The sequence below is a fragment of the Palaemon carinicauda genome, unplaced genomic scaffold (genome assembly GCF_036898095.1).
Source record: "Palaemon carinicauda isolate YSFRI2023 unplaced genomic scaffold, ASM3689809v2 scaffold2, whole genome shotgun sequence".
Taxonomy (NCBI): Eukaryota; Metazoa; Arthropoda; class Malacostraca; order Decapoda; family Palaemonidae; genus Palaemon; species Palaemon carinicauda.
In genome coordinates, this window is record NW_027169589.1 from 535,958 (window position 1) to 560,000 (window position 24,043).

General features: G+C 40.7%; 1 protein-coding gene across 3 annotated transcripts in view; it reads right to left on the bottom strand.

Moving 5' to 3' along the window:
- Cerk (Ceramide kinase) overlaps window positions 1-24,043 on the bottom strand; it is a 156,647-nt gene that overhangs the window by 21,219 nt on the left and 111,385 nt on the right. For all 3 annotated transcript variants that reach the window (XM_068368374.1, XM_068368373.1, XM_068368372.1), the window contains exons 4-7: window positions 14,610-14,817; window positions 14,016-14,093; window positions 12,939-13,255; window positions 689-871 (exon numbers count right to left, since the gene is read on the bottom strand). In XM_068368374.1, the coding sequence (XP_068224475.1) occupies window positions 689-871; window positions 12,939-13,255; window positions 14,016-14,093; window positions 14,610-14,817 (786 nt within the window). The remainder of the gene's footprint in view (window positions 1-688; window positions 872-12,938; window positions 13,256-14,015; window positions 14,094-14,609; window positions 14,818-24,043) is intronic.

A 24,043-nucleotide genomic window follows, 5' to 3' on the forward strand; every position in this document is an offset into this window, starting at 1 on the left:
GAGCATGAAGGGGCATGAAGTCTAAAAATTTCCACTTGTGTGCTTCTCCATAGGAGGGTAGTGTCATCAGTGTACCTTAATCATCATCCTCCTCCTCCTCCTCCTCAGCGCAACTTTCACTTTCGGACATTGCCTCACTCCAAAGGGAAGTTTTCACATTTTTGTTACATCATGTATTTTCCATTTATTAATGCATTACTGTATATTCTAATCATAGTGTACTTCATTTACGGGTATAAACTGTTAGGTTAGGTATTAAATTATTTAAATGGTTGTATTCTATTGTGGTAAGTACTATTTAGCATTATAAAATTTAATGTGGGGTGTTTGTAGGGTTTGGAACGAATTAGGCAATTTACATGTGACTCGTCAGACGAAAAAATCATGATACAAAAGCCACTCCAGAACCAATTAATTTCACATCTTGAGGAATTTCTGAAATTTGATTAAACAACTTCTTGAAAATTTAAAGTAGCCAGATAAAGATATCAATATCACAAAAGAATAATATGCTTCGAGAGAGATACTGCCTTTGGCATACAAATTTTTTGTTACAGGAAACATTTGGTGGTCTCTCCTTAACAAACATCATTATTCTTAACATACATATTTCTATCCTTGCAACATTAAAAATGGCTACAACAAAAGAACAACAAACACAAATTGAAATAAAAAAAATATTACTTACAGCATTTCCCGTACAGCTGGTCCTATACAAGTAACTAAGTATACGAAATCTTGATCCGCCTGACACCAAAATAAGATCGGTACATCCATCTCCCAGATGTGCAGAGGGCGAGATACCGTGAGGGGTAAGGCGACAAGCACATGACACCACAGCCGAAGTTACAACACTCCACCTTCCAGTAAACTGAAAAAAGATAATTTGTTAGCTTATGGAAAATAAAAATGGCATTAATGCATGAAAGCGTTTAGGTTCATTCTAACAATATAAAACTTGAGAGAATTAACCCTTTTACCCCCAGGCTATTTGGAATTTTCCAACCCTTAACCCCCAGGGGTTATTTTCTTTCAAGCACATTTTGCAGTATATTTTTTTTAAATTGCTCTAACAGCCTTAATTTTCATCATAGAAAGGTCAGGTTGGTCTCATTCTCTTGGAAAATGCATGAAGTTTCTCAAAAAAATTATCAAAAATATGCAAAAAAAAATGTAAATAACAGTTTTTTGCAAGGACGTACCGGTACGTCCATAGGGGTAAAGGGATGAGTTTTGTGAAACGTACCAGTACGTCCTTTGGGGGTAAAAGGGTTAAAGAAGTAAATTTTACAAATCCATGTGACCCTTTCAAAGCTTATGTAATAGTTTATTTTGATAAGTTTATGAGGCTTCAGAGCTAATCATGCAGTATACAAGCATGTTGGATAGATTGTTAGCTTATTTGATCTAAGTACAAAAATTGGTCTAAATGCAGCTTGAACTCAATTCTTTCCATGACAGTGGAGCACCAGAGAAAATCTCAATATTAAATGGAAAAAAGGAGTTGTCTAAATCTGATAAAAACTATTCTCTGATGTCTGATGTTCACATGTATATTGATTTCTTGTATCTATTTTCTCAACAAATATGCCTTGATATACTCAAATATCACCGACTACATTCAAAATTAAAAAAGAAATAATTAAAATGATCAAAATTATTTGACTACAAGTGAATTAAATTGAAGTATCTTTTATATGATGTATCTGTGAATTTAAAAACAATTCCTCAAGTACAAAAATGTGATGCTCAACACAAAGTGAAGTATATTCATATACACCGTTCTATAGGTACCCACACTGATCTGTAACAGAAAATAACTAGATGAGTTTTCAGTGACTTTAGCAAAGCTAGGCTGCAAAAAAGTACACAAATCTTTCAAGAGACATCAAATGCAATGTCCACCTAAATGTAAATATTGTACTACTTGGTAAATTTGCTCTTGGAAATTAGCATAACATTTACCACATCTAGACAGACATGCATGGAGGACTCTATATCCCTATGGGATATGACATCTGAAATGTAATGATAAAGTAAAGTGATAGATTCACATTACTGTCCACCTTGCCCTTTGTCATGAGGATAGGGAAAACACTTCTATCTAAACCCATATAGAAGAGTTACTTATCCCTTTTCCCCCGGGCTATTTGGAAATTTCCAACCCTTAACCCCCAAGGGTTATTTTTTTTTCAAATTGCTCTAACAGCCTTAATTTTTGTCATAGAGAGGTCAGGTTGGTCTCATTCTCTTGGAAAATGCCTGAAGTTTCTCAAAAAATTATCAAAAATATGCTAAAAAAATTTAAATAGCATTTTTTTGCAAAGACGTACCGGTACGTCCATGGGGGTAAAGGGATGAGTTTTGTGAAACGTACCAGTACGTCCTTTGGGGGTAAAAGGGTTAATATGGTAGCCTACCTGCATCAATGTCCATTACAGTGACAACGGTTCAACCAATGCACCCCATGAATTTGGTAAAGAAAAGAATGAAAATGAGGCCAGATATTCTTACTTTCACCCTGGACTGACGCCGCAACCACTATCTTAAACAAGATGCTTCTTGTCCTGTGAGGGAGCTAGGTATGTTTCACAACTTGCTGAGCAGCTACCAAAGGTACTAGAGAAAAAGTGTCGAATGGATTGTGGGTGCGTTCCCATTGATAGTGGGCAGTGAAGGAAGTTGACTGGCATCTCTAGGCTCTGCCTTCAGGACTTGGGCCAATGACAGGTTCTTCCTAAATGCTATGTTGAACCGACTCCTCTAACTTTGTGATTATGTACCTATGTGGTTTCCTCTGGCTCATTTGCTGTATGGCAATAGGTAGTAGGTTTGCCAGGGCACCAGCCATCCGTTGAAATACTACCGCTTGAGTTTTATTGGGTCCTTTGACTGGCCAGACAGTACTACACCGAACCCCTTTCTCTGGTTAAGGATCATCTCTCATTTGCCTATACAAACATAAAATAGTTTGGCATATTCTTTCCACACTCTCACCTGTCCTCGTAGACGTGACCACAATGAGATTACCAAACAATTCTTTGCTCAAGAGGCTAACTACTGCACTGTAATTGTTCAGTGGCTACTTTCCTCTTGGTAAGGGTAGAATTAACTCTTTAGCTATGAAAAGCAGCTCTTCTTGGAGAAGGACACTACAAAATCAAACCATTGTTCTCTAGCTTTGGGTAGTGCCATAGCCTCTGTACCATGGTCTTCCACTATCTTCGGGTAGACAACTCGTGCTTGAGGGTTTTCATAGTTAACTTATTTTAATGTTGTTACTGTTCTTGATATATTTTCTTTAATTTTTCATTAGTTCTCTTGTAGTTAATTCATTTCCTTTCTTCACTTGGCTATTTTTTCCTGTTGGAGCCCTTGGGCTTATAACATCCTGCTTTTCCAACTAGGGTTGTAGCTTAGATTTGTAATAATAATAATAATAGGTCTGTGCTCTATTTTTTTGTTTCAGGAAGCCAGAAGAAGGTGGTGTTTCTGGAGATCTTCTGAAGCCTGCAAGAGCTGATGATGAGAATCTGTGGCCAATGTCTGAAGGTTCGAGTCAATTTCAGGTAGCATCTTAGTATCCTCACAGGCCATAGTAGTAAATTAACCAGATTGACAGTTCATTCCCTAAGAGATGAGATGGAGAAAGATTCTACCTTTAGATAATTTACAAATGGGTTTTGAGTTTTAGTGACAAACTCAGAAGCATAAAAAAATGTCCTTTATCCTCCCATCTGAATGACTAAATAGATGTGAGAAGCAGCGCAGCTTCCCTACACATTTCATTGAAGCCAGAGCAAGTAAGAGGACCATCTTAAGCATTGAATCCTTGTTGGATGCCTGATTTAAAGTTTCAAAAGGGGCCCTCTTCAATCATAAGAACTCTGGCGATGTTCCACATGGGTGGATTAAGTTCTTTCATAAGGCAGGATTTCTCAATGATCTACAGGAGCATCGACAATCCCCATAAACACGAAAGGTCTATGCCCTTCAGCCTAGAGACTTGGCTTAAGGCTGCGCAATAGCCTTTCACCGCCGAGACTAAAAGGAACTTCTCTATTCCCAGGAAAACAAGGAAATCTGCATTTAGGTGAATAGAGGCTCTGACCGAAGAAGTAACCTCTATGATGCCAATTACAAAACATGGCCCACTCTGAATGGCAGACTGCCGTAAAGAACGTTTGGAGGTATCCAGACATCTGTGCAGATCCTGCGAAAAAGCTTTCTGCTTGGAGGAAATTTTCTTTATTAACCCTTTTACCCCCAGGCTTTTTGGAAATTTCCAACCCTTAACCCCCAGGGGGTTATTTTTTTCCCAGCACATTTTGCAGTATATTTTTTTTAAATTGCTCTAACAGCCTTAATTTTTGTCATCAAGAGGTCAGGTTAGTCTCGTTCTCTTGGAAAATGCCTGAATTTTCTCAAAAAATTATCAAAAATATGAAAAAAAAAAAATTTATAGCATTTTTTTGCAAGGATGTACCGGTACGTCCACGGGGGTAAAGGGATGGTTTTTGTGAAACGTACCAATATGTCCTTTGGGGGTAAAAGGGTTAAAGGGGTGAAAATTTATTGGCCCATTGGCTAATGTTGTTTTTTAAGGACAGGACTTTGACATTTATACCACTTAATAAGGTGATTTAGGACATCTCCAAACTGCATAGGATTTTCGCCTCTGACCTTCGGTTTTGCGACACCAGGGTGATTTATCCTGAAAATGAGTGGTTTTCAAAATTCCTTCTCCCTCAGTGCTTAAAGACCTGGGATTACTACCCTATATAGACCTGATGTAGACCTCCAATCAAATATTTTTTTTTTCTAAAAGTCTTCTTTTTGCTAGATATGAATTTTTTTATTATGGTAAAAAATAAACCCTATAAATAAGGGAAAAAATTAAGAAAATATGAAATATAAATTGAAAAAAAGGGCACAATTTTAATGTTTTATAATATCCTTCTAAGTTATACACCAAATTTCAATGCTATATATTTAAAAATAAGGGAGAAGATAGAATTTGAAGGTCAATAAGTATAGTTTTGAGATACGGGAGTTGAAAGTTTTTTTTTGTATTTTTACAAAGACAATATTAATAAATCATGATTATCATGAATTTTATGTTTCTTTTTGGATATTAGTAAACCAAAACAATGTTAAATATCATAATTTAATCATAAATGAAGATCCCTTTGCTCAATATCTTGCTTTTCTAGGCTCCTAGTCGCTCCTTCATCCATAACACTCACTCTCTCTCCTTCACTAACTCCGCTAATATCGCCGATATTACCCACTTCTGAACTCTTATTAGAGCAAAGTTTCTTATCCCGTATTATAATTATTATTATTATTATTATTATTATTATTATTATTATTATTTTACTACTATTACTATTATTACTACTATTACTATCATCATCATCATCATTATCATCATCATTATTATTGTTATTATTAATACTATTATTATTAGCTAAGCTACAACCCTAGTTGGAAAAGCAAGATGCCATAAGCCCAAGGGACCCAACAGGGAAAAATAGCCCAGTGAGAAAAATAAATAAGGAAATAAATAAACGATATAAGAAGTAATGAAAAATTAAAATAAAATATTTCAAAAACATTAACATTAAAACAAATATTTCATATATAAACTATAAAAAACTTATGCAAGCCTGTTCAACATAAAAACATTTGCTGCAAGTACGAACTTTTGAACTTCTACTGATTCAACTACCCGATTAGGAAGATCATTCCACAACTTGGTCACAGCTGGAATAAAACTTCAAGAGTATTGTGTAATATTGAGCCTCATGATGAAGAAGGCCTGACTATTAGAATTAACTGCATACCTAGTATTATGAACAGGATGGAACTGTCCAGGAAGATCTGAATGTAAAGGAGGGTCAGAATTATAAAAAAAAAAAATCTTGTGCGACATGCATAATGAACTAATTGAACAATGGTACCAAAGATTAAAATCTAGATAAGGAGTAAGAAATCTTATGGACCGTAATTTCCTGTTAGCAAAATGCTGAAATTGTTTTTCTCTCTTTGGCATGATGAAATTCTTGCCAAAATTACGAAACAAACGTAAAAGCGAGCGAATGTCATGTATCTGAAACAGTATAGCACGCATGAACAGATGCCATTTCAGCATCTGGCAAATGTTCACCAATTGGAGAGAGCAAGTGCATGGTAGAGTGCATAATCTCTAACAGGAAAATGCATGCTAACAGAAGAGTGAACTCTAAAAGAAATGAATGCCCAAAAGAGTGAGCATTCATGTATATATGACAGTAGAGGCAAGAGAGCGATTGCATACAGAAGAGAGCACACGAATCGGAGAACCAAACAGAAGGGCATGCCCAAAAAGGTGAGCATTCATGTATACATGACAGCAGAGTCAAGAGAGTGAATGCATACAGAAGAGAGCAGATGAATAGAAGAGCTAAACAGAAGGGCATGCCCAAACAGGTGAGCATTCATGTATACATGACGGTAGAGTCAAGAGAGTGAATGCATACAGAAGAGATCAGATGAATAGAAGAGCTAAACAGAAGGGCATGCCCAAACAGGAGAGCATTCATGTACATATGACAGAGTGAGTCAGGAGAGCGAATGCATACAGAAGAGAGCACACAAATCGGAGAACCAAACAGAAGGGCATGCCCAAACAGGTAAGGATTCATGTATATATGACAGAGTAGAATCAGGAGAGCGAATGCATACAGTAGAGAGCACACAAATAGGAGAGCTAAACAGAAGGGCATGCCCAAACAGGTGAGTGAGTATTCATGTACATATGACAGAGTAGAATTAGGAGAGCAAATGCATACAGAAGAGAGTACCCAAATAGGAGAGCTAAACAAAAGGTATGCCTAAACAGGAGAGCATTCATGTACATATGACAGAGTAGAATCAGGAGATCGAATGCATACAGAAGAGACCACACGAATAGGCGAGCTAAACAGAAGGGTATGCCCAAACAGGAGAGCATTCATTTACATATGACAGAGTAGAATCAAGAGAGCGAATGCATACAGAAGAGACCACACGAATAGGCGAGCTAAACAGAAGGGTATGCCCAAACAGGAGAGCATTCATGTACATATGAGAGAGTAAAATCAAGAGATCGAATGCATACAGAAGAGACCACACGAATAGGCGAGCTAAACAGAAGGGTATGCCCAAACAGGAGAGCATTCATGTACATATGACAGAGTAAAATCAAGAGATCGAATGCATACAGAAGAGAGCACACGAACAGGAGAGCTAAACAGAAGGGCATGCCCAAACAGGTGAGCATTCATGTATACATAACAGAGTAGAATCAGGAGAGCGAATGCATACAGAAGAGAGCACACGAACAGGAGAGCTAAACAGAAGGGCATGCCCAAACAGGTGAGCATTCATGTATACATAACAGAGTAGAATCAGGAGAGGGAATGCATACTGAAGAGAGCACACGAATAGGAGAGCTAAACAGAAGGGCATGTCCAAACAGGTGAGCATTCATGTATACATAACAGAGTAGAATCAGAAGAGCAAATGCATACAGAAGAGAGCACACGAACAGGAGAGCTAAACAGAAGGGCATGCCCAAACAGGTGAGCATTCATGTATACATAACAGAGTAGAATCAGGAGAGCAAATGCATACAGAAGAGAGCACACGAACAGGAGAGCTAAACAGAAGGGCATGTCCAAACAGGTGAGCATTCATGTATACATAACAGAGTAGAATCAGGAGAGCGAATGCATACAGAAGAGAGCACACGAACAGGAGAGCTAAACAGAAGGGCATGTCCAAACAGGTGAGCATTCATGTATACATAACAGAGTAGAATCAGGAGAGCGAATGCATACAGAAGAGAGCACACGAACAGGAGAGCTAAACAGAAGGGCATGCCCAAACAGGTGAGCATTCATGTATACATAACAGAGTAGAAACAGGAGAGCGAATGCATACTGAAGAGACCACACGAATAGGAGAGCTAAACAGAAGGGCATGTCCAAACAGGTGAGCATTCATGTATACATAACAGAGTAGAATCAGGAGAGTGAATGCATACTGAAGAGACCACACGAATAGGAGAGCGCACACGAATAGGAGAGCTAAACAGAAGGGCATGTCCAAACAGGTGAGCATTCATGTATACATAACAGAGTAGAATCAGGAGAGCGAATGCATACTGAAGAGACCACACGAATAGGAGAGCTAAACAGAAGGGCATGCCCAAACAGGTGAGCATTCATGTATACATAACAGAGTAGAATCAGGAGAGTGAATGCATACTGAAGAGACCACACAAATAGGAGAGCTAAACAGAAGGGCATGTCCAAACAGGTGAGCATTCATGTATACATAACAAGAGTAGAATCAGGAGAGCGAATGCATACAGAAGAGAGCACACGAACAGGAGAGCTAAACAGAAGGGCATGTCCAAACAGGTGAGCATTCATGTATACATAACAGAGTAGAATCAGGAGTGCGAATGCATACAGAAGAGAGCACACGAACAGGAGAGCTAAACAGAAGGGCATGTCCAAACAGGTGAGCATTCATGTATACATAACAGAGTAGAATCAGGAGTGCGAATGCATACAGAAGAGAGCACACGAACAGGAGAGCTAAACAGAAGGGCATGTCCAAACAGGTGAGCATTCATGTATACATAACAGAGTAGAATCAGGAGTGCGAATGCATACAGAAGAGAGCACACGAACAGGAGAGCTAAACAGAAGGGCATGTCCAAACAGGTGAGCATTCATGTATACATAACAGAGTAGAATCAGGAGAGCGAATGCATACAGAAGAGAGCACACGAACAGGAGAGCTAAACAGAAGGGCATGCCCAAACAGGTGAGCATTCATGTATACATAACAGAGTAGAATCAGGAGAGCGAATGCATACAGAAGAGAGCACACGAACAGGAGAGCTAAACAGAAGGGCATGCCCAAACAGGTGAGCATTCATGTATACATAACAGAGTAGAAACAGGAGAGCGAATGCATACAGAAGAGAGCACACGAACAGGAGAGCTAAACAGAAGGGCATGTCCAAACAGGTGAGCATTCATGTATACATAACAGAGTAGAATCAGGAGAGCGAATGCATACAGAAGAGAGCACACGAACAGGAGAGCTAAACAGAAGGGCATGTCCAAACAGGTGAGCATTCATGTATACATAACAGAGTAGAATCAGGAGAGCGAATGCATACAGAAGAGAGCACACGAACAGGAGAGCTAAACAGAAGGGCATGCCCAAACAGGTGAGCATTCATGTATACATAACAGAGTAGAATCAGGAGAGCGAATGCATACAGAAGAGAGCACACGAACAGGAGAGCTAAACAGAAGGGCATGCCCAAACAGGTGAGCATTCATGTATACATAACAGAGTAGAAACAGGAGAGCGAATGCATACAGAAGAGAGCACACGAACAGGAGAGCTAAACAGAAGGGCATGTCCAAACAGGTGAGCATTCATGTATACATAACAGAGTAGAATCAGGAGAGCGAATGCATACAGAAGAGAGCACACGAATAGGAGAGCTAAACAGAAGGGCATGTCCAAACAGGTGAGCATTCATGTATACATAACAGAATAGAATCAGGAGAGTGAATGCATACTGAAGAGAGCACACGAACAGGAGAGCTAAACAGAAGGGCATGTCCAAACAGGTGAGCATTAATGTATATTTGACAGAGTAAAATCAGCTGAGCACATGCATACAGTAGAGAGCACGCAAATATTAGAGCTAAACAGAAGGGCATGCCAAAACAGGTGAGTGAGTATTCATGTACATATGACAGAGTAGAATCAGGAGAGCAAATGCATACAGAAGAGAGCACACGAATACGAGAGCCAAACAGAAGGGCATGGCCAAACAAGTGAGAATTCATGTACATATGACAGAGTAGAATCAGGAGAGCGAATGCATACAGAAGAGAGCACACGAATAGAAGAGATAAACAGAAGGGTATGCCCAAACAGGTGAGCATTCATGTACATATGACAGAGTGAGTCAGGAGAGCGAATGTATATACAGTAGATGAGAGCACACGAATAGAAGAGATAAACAGAAGGGTATGCCCAAACAGGTGAGCATTCATGTACATATGACATTAGAATCAGGAGAGCAAATGCATACAGAAGAGAGCACACGAATAGGAGAGCCAAACAGAATGGCATGTCCAAACAGGTGAGCATTCATGTACATATGACAGAATAGAATCAGGAGATCGAATGCAGAAAAGAGAGCTCACGAATAGGAGAGCTATACAGAAGAGCTTCCCCAAACAGGTGAGCATTCATGTGTATATATATATATATATATATATATATATATATATATATATATATATATATATATATATATATATATATATATATATATATATATATAATATATATATATATATATATATATATATATATATATATATATATATATATATATATATATATATATATATCAGCGTAGAATTGCAAGAGCCAATGCATACAGAAGAGAGCATACAAACAGGAATGCCATCTTTAACAGGTGAGTGCCTGCACACTTACAGATGAACTGGTGAAAATGAGTGCGTATGGACACAGAGGCAGGCATGCACATAGGTGGGAATGCACAAAGGCATGTGCACATATAAGGCCAGTCATGCTAGGTTTATCATACTTTTTATTACTATTAAAAGGAGGAGATTTACCAGCCCAAGAGTCAAGCTCAACTGTTACTGAGCTGGCCCCTTTAATGCTTAACCTCTTCACTGCCAATGGTGACAATCAAAATTTGAAAAGGGGAAGTCTCTCTTAAAATCCCCCAAAACATAAGTTTGTAGTTATTGGAAAGGTTTTGGTCATAACTTTCTAATAAATATGAACAAGCTAAAATATTTGTGTTCTTAAAAAATTTTGTTACATCAGAAGTTTTGTTGAATTCACCACTGGCAGTGAAATGGTTTTGGAGGGCCACAGCGTTCTTAAGAGCTACTTCCTTAGCTGCATCGTCCTCTGTAATAACTTTTGAATTCCCTTGGGGAGACAATTTATGCTCCTCTAGGGGGAGCAGATAATGTTCCCTTGCTCTTGGCTTCCCCTAAGGTTAAATCAATGTCGTTATTCTTCTTCGATTTCCCCCTGGAGGAGGGAGACAAAGAAGGCTCAGAATCCAAAGCAATAGAGGGAGAAAGGAATCCAGTAGATTTTTGCAAAGAAGACCCTGAAGGAGAATTCTGGTTAGACTTCTTCCTCTCCCCCATATTCCGGTCACTGGGGCCGGGAGGATGGCCACTCCATACACTTCTCACAGAGTGATGACTAGAAGTAGCCCTGACTTTAGCATGAAGGGGACAAAGAATGGGGATCCATGAGGTCCTACTCATAAAGGTTCCACAACTATGGCTGGAATACCTGCGTAGGACTATATGCCCGAACATGATTTCTCCATTCGCCAAACACGTGGCAATGGGTAATTAAAATATAAAGTTTTTAAAACAAAGTTTGTTAGTACCGAGAGCACTTCTGTACCACTCGGATCCTGAAATCAAAGTGGCCACTCAATGAGCTGGCAGGGGACGGTTCTTCATTCGCTACCTACCAGTAACTAACTACACCTCTCTATATATTTTAACAAGCTGTTTATAACTTCACTGAAATCCTACTCCTACTAGAAGACAAAGGTTTGTAATCCTGTAGGAAAAATTCTGATTAACAGGATCTGAGGAATATCAAAGAATTAATTTTTTTATCATTGGTAAGCTTATTAATTTTCTAACTAGCTTAGGTAATTTAATTGGGATCGAATATAAAAAAAAATTCAATAAAATCTATACAAGCTCTACCTCTTTCTATTGTAATCAAAAGGATGTTTTAATGTGATACAATATTCCTTATTTGTGGTTACTGATAAACATTAATGCAGTACTGTACATACATGTATTATGTATGTGTGCACTGTATGTAAAGTATGCCCATCTGTATACTTTATGGTATGGTTTTAAGACTTTTCTTAACAATCCCTCATTTTGATATTTGTCAGGGGCTGAGATGAATTAGCATTACCATTTAAATATCATTCACGTTCTTTCATAAACCTTTTAACACAAAATAATTGTAAAATAATTCATGATGATTGAAGTAAAGAGAAATGTTATGGAAAGCAAAAATGTATTAATTTCATAGAATTCAAATTACTGCTATTGAACCTTTTCTCTGTTATCTTATTTCATTACTATATTCTTTTGAATTCAACATTAAAACTAAAATTTTTGGCATTCATCTTAAAATTAGCTAAAAGTGATCAAAGAACTTTTATAAAAAATTTGTGGTACTATAAAAAAGTGAACAATTTTCAGCTAACAACCTGAATTATATATAAATTTACAAAATAAAGTTTACTAATTTATGCATTTAATAATCAATATGTACTTGATAAGGGACTTTATTATACAGCAAGTATGAATTCGGAAATCAATTTGAAATGATCTGCTGAGACAGATTACAAAGCTGCAAGAGAAAACAGCTATTTTCTATCAACCAACAATAAAGAAAAATCAATTTTTATCATGATTATTTTCAGACACTCGCTATCCGACCCTTGCCCATATAAATAGAACTTAACCCCTTTACCCCCAGGCTATTTGGAAATTTCCAACCCTTAACCCCCAGGGGTTTATTTTTTTCCCAGCACATTATGCAGTATATTTTTTTTAAATTGCTCTAACAGCCTTAATTTTTGCCATAGAGAGGTCAGGTTGGTCTCATTCTCTTGGAAAATGCCTGAATTTTCTCAACAAATTATCAAAAATATGAAAAAAAAAAATGTATAGCATTTTTTTGCAAGGACGTACCGGTATGTCCACGGGGGTAAAGGGATGAGTTTTGTGAAACGTACCAGTACGTCCTTTGGGGGTAAAATGGTTAAAACAACCACTCACCTGTTTCCACTCTCCTGGAGATGAAGAACTCTTGGAAGCTTTGGTACAAATGCTGCACTGATGGCAGCAAGACTTAGAATCGCTCGGTTCTGCGAGCGGTGCATCAGGAGTCAACACACTGAGCTGACCTTCATACGAACGGTTCCTCAGGAACTGCAACACACCGGATACCAGGTACCGAGAAGGACCCAATTTTCGCCATCGTTCAGAAGTTTCCAGCAAATCTCCAAAGTAACCATAGGATACCATTGTAGTTGCTACACACTGCAGTCTTCCTTTGGCATGGACTGCAGCCACATCAACATTCCGGCAGTCGCCTATATGACAAATAATCTTTACTTTAATATTCAGTCCTATGCATGAATAGCATTTAGTTATCCTGATACCCAGGCCTTCTCCATCATGAGGCTCAATACTACACAGAATTCTAAAGGTTTTATTCCAGCTGTGACTAAGTTGTGGAATGATCTCCCTAATCGGGTAGTTGAACCAGTGCAACTTTGAAAGTTGAAACTTGTAGCAATTGTTTTTATGTTGACCACACTGACATAAATTTCTTTTTATAGTTTATATATGAAAGATCTGTTTTAATGTTGCTACTGTTCTTAAAATATTTTATTTTAATTGTTCATTACTTCTCACATATTTCATTTTTATTATTTCCTTTCTTCACTGAGCTATTTTTTTCTCTGTCGGACCCATTGGGCTTATAGCATTCTGCTTTTCTAACTAGGATTGTAGCTTAGCTAGTAGTAATAATAATAATAATAATAATAATAATAATAATTTCAGTTATACCAGGGTTTCTCGACCAATTTTACTAATGGCACACCTAGGATCTCGAATGAATACCACAGCATCTATACATTTTCTAAATCTTTTATACCTTGAGTAATTATACCTTTTACAACTTTCCATTTAAGTTATCCACACTAATCAATTCACCTTCCATTGAATAGCCAAATTAGCAGATGTTAAATACTAAAAATATATCAGGGCCTGATTGTACTATAATAGTTCTTTGTAGACAAGAAAAGGTGACAGATTGGACTGTAAGAACTGTAAGAAGAGACCTACCCATGATGATGTGAAGGGCAGCAGTTACAATGTCGCTGGTGCCATGGGTACCATGGCATGTAGCATCGGTACTGCCACCTGTTAAGGAAAAATTCTCTGTAAGCAAGCATTACCTACTGATAATTACTACTAAAATATGAAAAATATATATTGAAAAATCTTGAAATAGAGGACAGTACCTGGATTTGTTACACATAATTTGATCATTGTTACTGAGCTTGGAGAATTTTCAGATAGTATTTAATGGCATAGAAATTTCTATCAAATTCTAGCGCCTTAGAAATATGTTGCCTGTTGATTTTTTCTCATATAACAAAATATTTTTCCAATGTTCTGAATCTATAAATAACCTACGCCATGCCTTGGAAAGTACATGGTACACTCAAAGTTACATGCTCATTCAATATAACTCTTTGATTCTCAATCAATTACATTTATGGCCTTCTTGCAATACATAAAATACACACACGTTTGTATTTGTGCATTACAAACAAATCACTTAGTGAAACCTAACATTTGGTAAACTTTTCCTTATCTTGTCCTAGGAAAATGGAAAAAACCACACCCTCTACAGACAATCGAGTAACTCATTACCTGGAATGATTCCGACTCTAATTTGTGTTTGAGGCAAAGATACATCTGGCTGGTGAGGATCTATTTCCGAATCATGAGCTGCTCGTAGTAGCAGCCCCGTTACCACCTCGTTAACTAGACCATCGCCACCAACCACCACCACCCCATCCATTCCAGCGAGATTATTGCCATTTTCCACAAGGTCGCGCCCATGGCCCCTGTACTCAGTCTGAAATATAAAAGAGAAAACATTAAAAGGCTGCTTCATGGATTACAAGAAATGTTATGTATTATGGCTATGAAGTTTACTCTGTGTCTTTATAGAAAAAATTATTATACATGCATACATATATATACCAAGGCACTTCCCCCAATTTTGGGGGTTAGCCGACATCAAACAAATGAAACAAAAAAGTGGACCTCTCCTCTCTACGTTCCTCCCAGCCTGACAAGGGACTCAACCGAGTTCGGCTGGTACTGCTAGGGTGCCACAGCCCACCCTCCCCCGTTATCCACCACAGATGAAGCTTCATAAAGCCGAATCCCCTACTGCTGCTACCTCCGCGGTCATCTAAGGCACCGGAGGAAGCAGCAGGGCCTACCGGAACTGTGTCACAATCGCTCACCATTCACTCCTATTTCTAGCACGCTTTCCTCTTGCCTCTCTCACATCTATCCTCCTATCACCCAGAGCTTTCTTCACTCCATCCATCCACCCAAACCTTGGCCTTCCTCTTGTACTTCTCCCATCAACTCTTGCATTCATCATCTTCTTTAGGAGACAGCCATTTTCCATTCTCCATTCCATTATTATAACAACCAGAATTCAGATAATTTATTCATTGACATTTAGGCGCACTAAAATTACAAGAAATATATTTCAATTCCAAAAAGGAGTCTAGCTGGACAATGAACCATTTTTGGGGGGTTAATATGCTGAGTGATCTCCAAGGGCTTGCCCATGAAAGGCTAAAACAGGAATCCAATGTGTTGGGCTATTCAACATACCAAGATTCATCAATCAATAAGAAAGGTCTTTATGCATCAACGTGCATAGCACGCAATCAGTGAGTATAAAGCAGACCCATGGATTCAGGTTCTATTGAATCCATCGTAGCACCTCTTATGGTGAAATACGTCGGATAACAGGTGACGAATCATCACCCGGAGCCAATACTAGTACTGGAGCTAAAACTACTTGGGCGGTAGTATGCGCTTGACCGCCCATCTTTTCCCGAATTTAATGAGACCAGCTCTGCAGGAGTCCAGTTTGATTCATTGGGTTGGTTAATCTCCTCCTTATAAAGGGATTTTGACGAAGGAAAAATCTATTTCTGGGGAGAGACCTGTGACGCCCGGTGAAAAAAAAAAAAGAGTCCTTCTTTACACTTTTCTGATATAAATCTTCCAAATATACCAGAGAAAGATAAAAGCATGGAATGCAGAGGTTACTACCCTCGCGCGAGCACCTCGTGGGTGTCGTGTATACATCAGGGGCGTGTGAAAACCACTATTCACAGGCTGTCTACCATCTTTTCTTTCATCATTGAAGGCATAAACATCCTGTGGGATTTAATAACTAAGACGTATCGCCAAGAAAGAATGCCAGACATGTGGAGAAACAGCCAAATGGTTCCAATCTACAAAGAGAAAGGTGATGTTCAGGAGTGTGGGAATTACAGAGGAATTAAGTTAATATCACATACAATGAAAATATATGAGAAGATTAAAGAAGGAAGATTGAGAATAGAAACCACAATTTGTGAAGGACAATTTGGTTTTATGCCAAAAGAGCACAGTTAATGCAATATTTGCACTAAGGCAGACAGTAGAGAAATATAAAGCGAAACAGAAAGGACTACATCTGGTGTTTATTGATTTTGAAAAAGCATATGATAGGGTACCTAGGCAGGAGGAGTGGAGGTGCTTGAGAGAGAAAAGCTTTTGAAAATCATGTCAGAATAATGAAAAATATGTATGCAGAGGCAACCAAACAAGTAAGAAGCACTGTTGGAACTACAGGGAAGTGCAAGGTGAAAGTTGGTCTCCACCAGGGTTCACCCCTTAATCCCTAAGTGTTAGATATTGTGATGGATGTTATAACATCAGAAGTTAGAAAAGGGGTGCCTTGGTGTGCAATGTTTGCTGATGACATTGTGCTGATTGATCTAACAAGAGAAGGTATCAAACTCGAGCTAGAAAGATAGAGAGAAGAGCTTGAGAGTAGGGGCTTGAAAATTAGCAGTACAAAGATAAAATACATGAGGACAGGAGGAGAGGAATGGCAGGTAAAAGTGAAATTAGGCCAAGAAGACATAATGAGGGTTAGCTAATTTAAATATCTTGGTTCTGTTATGAGCGAAAATGGAAATCTTGATGCAAAAGTCAGTCAAGACTTCAGTGGACATGTATGAATTGGAGAAAGTCATCAGGGATAGGAAGATCAGTGCAAAGGTTGGAGTTTTATAAAGAGTATTGTTAGACCACCAATGCTCTATGGGGCAGAGACTTGGACAATAAAGAAAGAGCAAGAAAGAAACATTGGAAGTGGCCGAGATGAGAATGCCGAGGTGGATGTGTGGAGTCACAAAAAAAAGATAAAATCCGGAAAGAATTTATCAAGGGAACAAAATATTAAGAGGTTTCAAAGAAAGCTCAGAAAAGAAGAGAGAAGATGAACACGTATGTCAAAGAGTTATGAAGATGGAGGTGGAGGGCAGAAGAATGATGGAAAGGCCAAAGTTCAGCTGGAGAGATAAATTATTGAATGACATGAAGGAAAAGAGAAAAAGATCTACAGGACAGAGGAAGATGAGGCTGGCTAGAAACAGCAATCCCATATAGAAATGGGAAAAGCTGAAGGGAAAGAAGAAGACTTTGTTACTTTAGTTCACTTTAAGGGCTGCTTTACTGGTCCTATACTGCAGGGGAACCCTACTCAATACAGGACCTTCCGTAATTAATTTTATCATATACATTCAAAGGCATTCAGCATTCACATCGTATATTGCTTGTTTGTTGTCAAATCCACATTATCAAAGCACTTGGAAAAAAAGAAAATATGATATTTTCATTATAAAATAAATTTTTGAATATACTTACCCGGTGAATATATAAATAGCTGACGTCTCCGACGGTCGACAGATTCCAAAAACTCGCGAGCGATCGCCATGAAGGTTGTCGGGTGTGCCCACCAGCGCCGACTATCGGCCAGATACCGCATATACTTCTCAACCAAACCAGTTCTTCTCAGTGCGTAGGGTCTCTATCGGGGAGGAAGGGAGGGCCTTTAATATTATACATTCACCGGGTAAGTATATTCAAAAATTTATTTTATAATGAAAATATCATTTTTAAATATTAAACTTAGCCGGTGAATATATAAATAGCTGATTCACACCCATGGTGGTGGGTAGAGACCAGTATTAAAACAATAAAGGCGTATATGCTCAAGAGTTTTTGACAAATATTCAAAAAACAAACTTAAGTATAGGTACCTGGTAAGGAAGCTGACTCTGATGATGACTCTGATGATTACTCTGCCTCATTAGTCCGCTATCCTCACGAAGCCCAGCGATCCTCTTAGGATGCTGAAAGACTCCCAGGAGCTGCTATATCCAGGGTGAACACCCCTATAACAGGACCTCATCAATACCCTTAATCTGGGCGCTCTCAAGAAACAATATTTTGACCACCCGCCAAATCAAAAAGATTGCGAAAGACTTCTTAGTCTACAACCCAAAACAAGATTAAAAATTTCAAGAGTAGATTAAAAGGATATTGGGATTAAGGGAATGTAGTGGTAGAGCCTTCACCCACTACTGCACTCGCTGCTACGAATGGTCCCAGTGTGTAGCAGTCCTCATAAAGAGTCTGGACATCTTTCAAGTAATATGAAGCGAATACCGACTTGCTTCTCCAAAAGGTCGTGTCCATAATACTTTTAAGGGATCTATTTTGCTTAAACGCTACCGAAGTTGCTATCACTCTAACTTCATGAGCCTTGACTTTAAGTAAATTACGATCCTTCTCACTTTAATGAGTGTGTGCCTCCCGAATCAAAAATCTAATAAAATAAGATAACGCATTCTTAGACATGGGCAAAGAGGGCTTTTTAACGGAGCACCATAAAGCCTCTGAACAACCTCGTAGCGGTTTAGTTCTGGATAAATAAAATTTAGGAGCTCTAACGGGGCACAGCACTCTTTCAACTTCATTACCCACAATCTCAGAAAGACTAGGGATTTCAAATGATTTAGGCCAAGGACGAGACAGAAGTTCATTCTTGGCCAAAAAACCAAGTTGAAGAGAACATATTGCTTTATTAGCTGAGAAGCTGATGTTCTTGCTAAAAGCATGTATCTCACTAACCCTTTTAGCCAAAGCCAAGCTCACCAAAAACAGTGTCTTGAGGGTAAGATCCTTCAGGGAGGCTGAATTTAACGGTTCAAACCTGTCTGACATAATGAACTGTAGGACCACGTCCAAGTTCCAAGCAGGAGTCGAAATATGACGCTCCTTGGAAGTCTCGAAAGATTTAAGCAGGTCTTGGAGATCTTTGTTATTAGAAAGATCCAAACCTCTATGCCTGAAAACAGAAGCTAACATGCTTCTGTAGCCTTTAATGGTGGATGCAGAGAGGGAGCGACCGTTTCTCAGATAAAGCAGAAAATCCGCAATCTGCGCTACAGAGGCACTGGAAGAGGAAATAGAGGAGGACTTGCACCAGTCTCTAAATACCTCCCATTTCGACTGATAGATCTTGATGGTAGAGGATCTTCTAGCCCTCGCGATCGCTCTAGCTGCCTCCTTCGAAAACCCTCGAGCTCTAGAGAGTCTTTCGATAGTCTGAAGGCAGTTAGACGAAGCGCGGGGAGGCTTTGATGAAGTCTCTTTACGTGAGGCTTTCGTAAGAGATCCATCCGCAACGGTAGACTCCTTGGAACGTCTACCAGCCATAGAAGTACCTCTGTGAACCACTCTCTTGCGGGCCAGAGGGGAGCAACCAACGTCAACCTGGTCCCTTCGTGAGAGGCGAACTTCTGCAGCACCTTGTTTAGGATCTTGAAAGGTGGAAAGGCATAAATGTCCAGGTGGGACCAGTCCAGAAGAAAAGCGTCTATGTGGGCCGCCTCTGGATCTGGGACCGGAGAGCAATAAGTCGGGAGCCTTTTTGTCAACGAGGTCGCAAAGAGATCGATGGTGGGTTGACCCCAAGTCATCCAAAGTCTCTCGCACACATCCTTGTGGAGCGTCCACTCCGTAGGAATCACCTGACCTCTTCGACTGAGACAGTCCGCCAAGACATTCAACTTCCCTTGGACGAACCTCGTCAAAAGAGAGATGTTTCGATCTTTTGACCAAATGAGAAAGTCCCTTGCGATGACGAAAAGAGCGTGGGAGTGAGTGCCTCCTTGCTTCGAGATGTAAGCCAAGGCCGTGGTATTGTCTGCATTCACCTCCACCACCTTGTTTCGAATCAGACTCTCGAAACTCCTTAGTGCTAGATGGACTGCTAACAGCTCTTTGCAGTTTATGTGAAGACTCCTCTGGTCTGCGGACCAAAGACCCGAGCATTCCAGATTGTCCAGAGTCGCCCCCCAACCCAAATCCGATGCGTCTGAAAACAACACATGGTTTGGGTTCTTGACTGCCAGAGAAAGACCTTCCCGAAGTCTTATATTGCTGTCCCACCAAGCTAGGCAAGTCTTGACTGGATCGGAGATTGGAATCGAGACCGTCTCTAAAGTCTTCTCCTTGTTTAAATGGGAGTCTAGGTGGAATTGGAGAGGGCGCAGGTTGAGTCTCCCTAGAGAGATAAATTGTTCCAGAGACGAAAACGTCCCCAGGAGGCTCATCCAGTCTCTCACAGAGCAACGGTTTTTCTCTTGCACGAGACGGACTTTGAGCAAAGCCTGCTCGATCCTGTTGGCAGACGGAAAAGCCCGAAAAACTCGACTCTGTATCTCCATCCCCAAATAGAGAATCGTCTGGGAGGGAGTCAGTTGTGACTTCTCCATGTTCACCAAGAGCCCCAACTCTTTCGCAAGATCCAAAGTCCACTGTAGGTCCTGCAGACAGCGATGATGGGACGACGCTCTGAGTAACCAGTGGTCCAAATACAGGGAGGCTCTGATCCCCGATAAATGTAGGCACTTCGCTACATTTCGCATGAGCCTCATAAAAACAAGAGGAGCAGGGCTGAGGCCGAAGCACAGTGCTCTGAATTGATACACCACATTCCTGTACACAAACCTCAGATAATGTTGAGAGTCTGGATGAATCGGAATGTGGAAGTACGCATCCTGCAAGTCGAGAGAGACCATCCAGTCGCCCTCTCTGACTGCTGCCAAAACGGATTTGGTGGTCTCCATCGTGAACTTTGTTTTTACAACAAACACGTTGAGAGCACTGACATCCAGCACTGGCCTCCAACCTCCTGTGTTCTTCGGAACCAGGAAGAGACGGTTGTAAAAACCTGGGGATTGAAGGTCCGAGACTTTCACCACCGCCCCCTTTTCTAACAACAGAGACACCTGAAGATGTAACGCCTGTCTCTTTGTCTCCTCTCGATACCTGGGAGAGAGGTCTATCGGAACTTTTACCAGAGGAGGTCTTCGTACAAAAGGAATTTTGTAACCCTCCTTCAGCAACAAAACAGACTCCCGGTCTGCACCCCTCTTCTCCCAGGCCTGCCAGAAGTTGGTCAATCTGGCACCTACTGCTGTCTGAGGACGTGGGCAGTCAGACTCTGCCACAGGAGGATTTAGATCCTCTCTTCTTGCCTCGCTTGCTATCGGCACGAGAGCCTCCCCTACTGGGAGCTCTGCCACGAAAAGGCGGGATAAACCTTGCCGCTGGCGTGTCAAATTTAGGTCTGCTGACATGAGAAGACGAAGGTACAGCCTTACGAGCAGACGTGGCCATTAAATCATGAGTGTCCTTCTGTGCAAGAGACGCCACGATATCTCTAATAAGCTGTTGAGGGAACAAGGCAGAAGACAAGGGCGCAAAGAGAAGTTCTGACCTCTGACAAGGAGTGACCCCTGCAGACAGAAAAGAACACAGAGTCTCTCTTCTTAAGAAACCCTGCTGTGAATGTAGCAGCAAGTTCATTAGAGCCATCCCTTATTGCCTTGTCCATGCACGACATTATCTGAATAGAGACATCCCGGTCCGCTGACGAGACCTTCCTACTCAAGGCTCCCAGGGACCAATACAAAAAATTGAAAACCTCGAAGGCACGGTAAATTCCTTTAAGGAGATGATCCAGATCTGTAGAGGACCAGCAAACCTTCGAGCGTCTCATGGCCAGACGACGAGGAGAGTCTACAAGGCTTGAGAAGTCTCCCTGGGCAGAGGCAGGCACCCCCAAGCCGAGAACTTCTCCCGTGTCATACCAAACGCTCACACGAGAAGCCAATTTGAAAGGGGGAAAGGCAAAAGAGGACTTCCCCAAATTCCTCCTGGACATTAACCAGTCTCCCAACAAACGCAAAGCTCTCTTAGAAGAGCGAGAGAGCACCAACTTCGTGAACGACGGAGTCGAAGAAGTCAGGCCCAGCGTGAACTCAGATGGAGGGGAACGAGGAGCAGCAGAAACAAAATGATCGGGAAACAGATCCTTAAAGATAAGCATTACCTTCTTAAAGTCAAGGGATCGCTGAGCAACCCTAGGCTCCTCTCCATCCGAAAGAGTCCCCAAAGGAACATCAGCAGGAAGGGGATCAACAACTTCCTCATCCGAAGGAACATAATCCGACAACGGCAAAGTCTCGCGACACGGAGAAGCATGCCGAGGAGGTAACGATTGACAGGCTATATCAATATGCGACGGGGCCGTAGCAAAAGCAGAGGTAACGACGTCACGTCGAGACTGCAAAGACTGAAAGTCTTGAGGCTGACAAACAACAACAGACTGTGTCGACTGACGTTCGACATCACGTCGGGACTGCACAGACTGCAGGACTTGAGGTTGAAAAACAACACCCGACCGTGGCGACTGACGTTCGACGTCACGTCGGGACAACGGAGTCGGCCGACGAACGTCACGTCGAGACTGCGGTGATTGTTGCTGAACGTCACCTTGAGTCTGCGGAAAATGACATTCCACGTCATGTAACTGACGTGACTGACGAGGAACACGATCAGAGTCACGTTTAACAGCACCGATAACATTAGCGCTAACGTCAAAATGACGAGACAAATCTCGCTTAGGCGGTTGAAGACCTGAGTCACGCTTGCCGGACTGGCGAACCGCAAGCAAAGGATCTTTACGAACCTGGTCATGCTCATAAACCTCCATTAAGGATGAAAGTTTCAACTGCATGTCTTGTAAGACACTCCACTTCGGGTCAACGGGAGTCGAAACGGGCCGTGACGTCGGCAACGTCTGTGTATGCAAATCATCGCACCGAACGAGACCCTCGGACTCAGCGTCACGTTTACGATTAACAGGCGAACAGCCATCCGATGACTGAATACGGTCAGAGCTGTCCCAATGACTACAGCCAGGACGCTGGACCTGTCCTGAAGGGACTGACCTGCGTTTTAAGGGTCTTGAAACCTTACGCCAAGGTTTCTTAAGAGGCAAATCATCGGAAGACGAGGAGAATTTAGTTTCTCCCGTCTTATGGTAAGGACGTGCTTGAGGAGCAACGTCTGATACCTTTGAGGGAACGTCTGTACGTTGGTTTACACCTCTCACTCCCTTAAGTCCTACGACATTCCTTCTCCCTGGTGCAGGGGAGCTTGAAAGAGGTCTCGGACTAGGTAAGCGACAAGCACGAACAGACGAACCCTCCGTCGCAACACTAAACACATTAGTCGCACTTTCCACTTTACCACTTTGACTTTCCACTTTACCACTTTGACTCTTTAAAAGCTTAACGTCGGACATAAGCTGGTTTCTGTCAGATGCCAAGGTTTCGACCTTCTCACCCAACGCTTGAATAGCCAATAACATATCACGCATTGAAGGTTCATGAGTGCCAATAGGGGGTTCAGAAACTACCACTACAGGGGAAGGATTAGGTTCAGGGGCATGGGAAGAGGAAAAATCTAAAGATCTAGAAGAGCTTCTCCTCACCCTATCTCTTTCGAGTTTCCGAGTATATTTCTCATACTCCAACCTCTCGAATTCCGATAAAACCACACATTCCTCACACCGATCTCCTAATTGGCAGGATTTACCCCGGCAATTAGCACAAACAGTATGAGGATCGATAGAAGCTTTCGGAAGACGTTTGTTACAGTCTTTCGCACATTTACGATAGACAGGAGAAGGGTCAGCCATTATGAAAATCCAAAGAAAATCCAAAGGGAAGCCAAGTTCATCAACAAAATCAAAAAAGGGTTTCAAGAGTTTTATTGAAGCAAAAAACCAACACAGCGAAAGCAATAAAACCAAAACCAAGTACTTCACCAATTCGGTAGAAAACTCGAGGTCAAGCGCG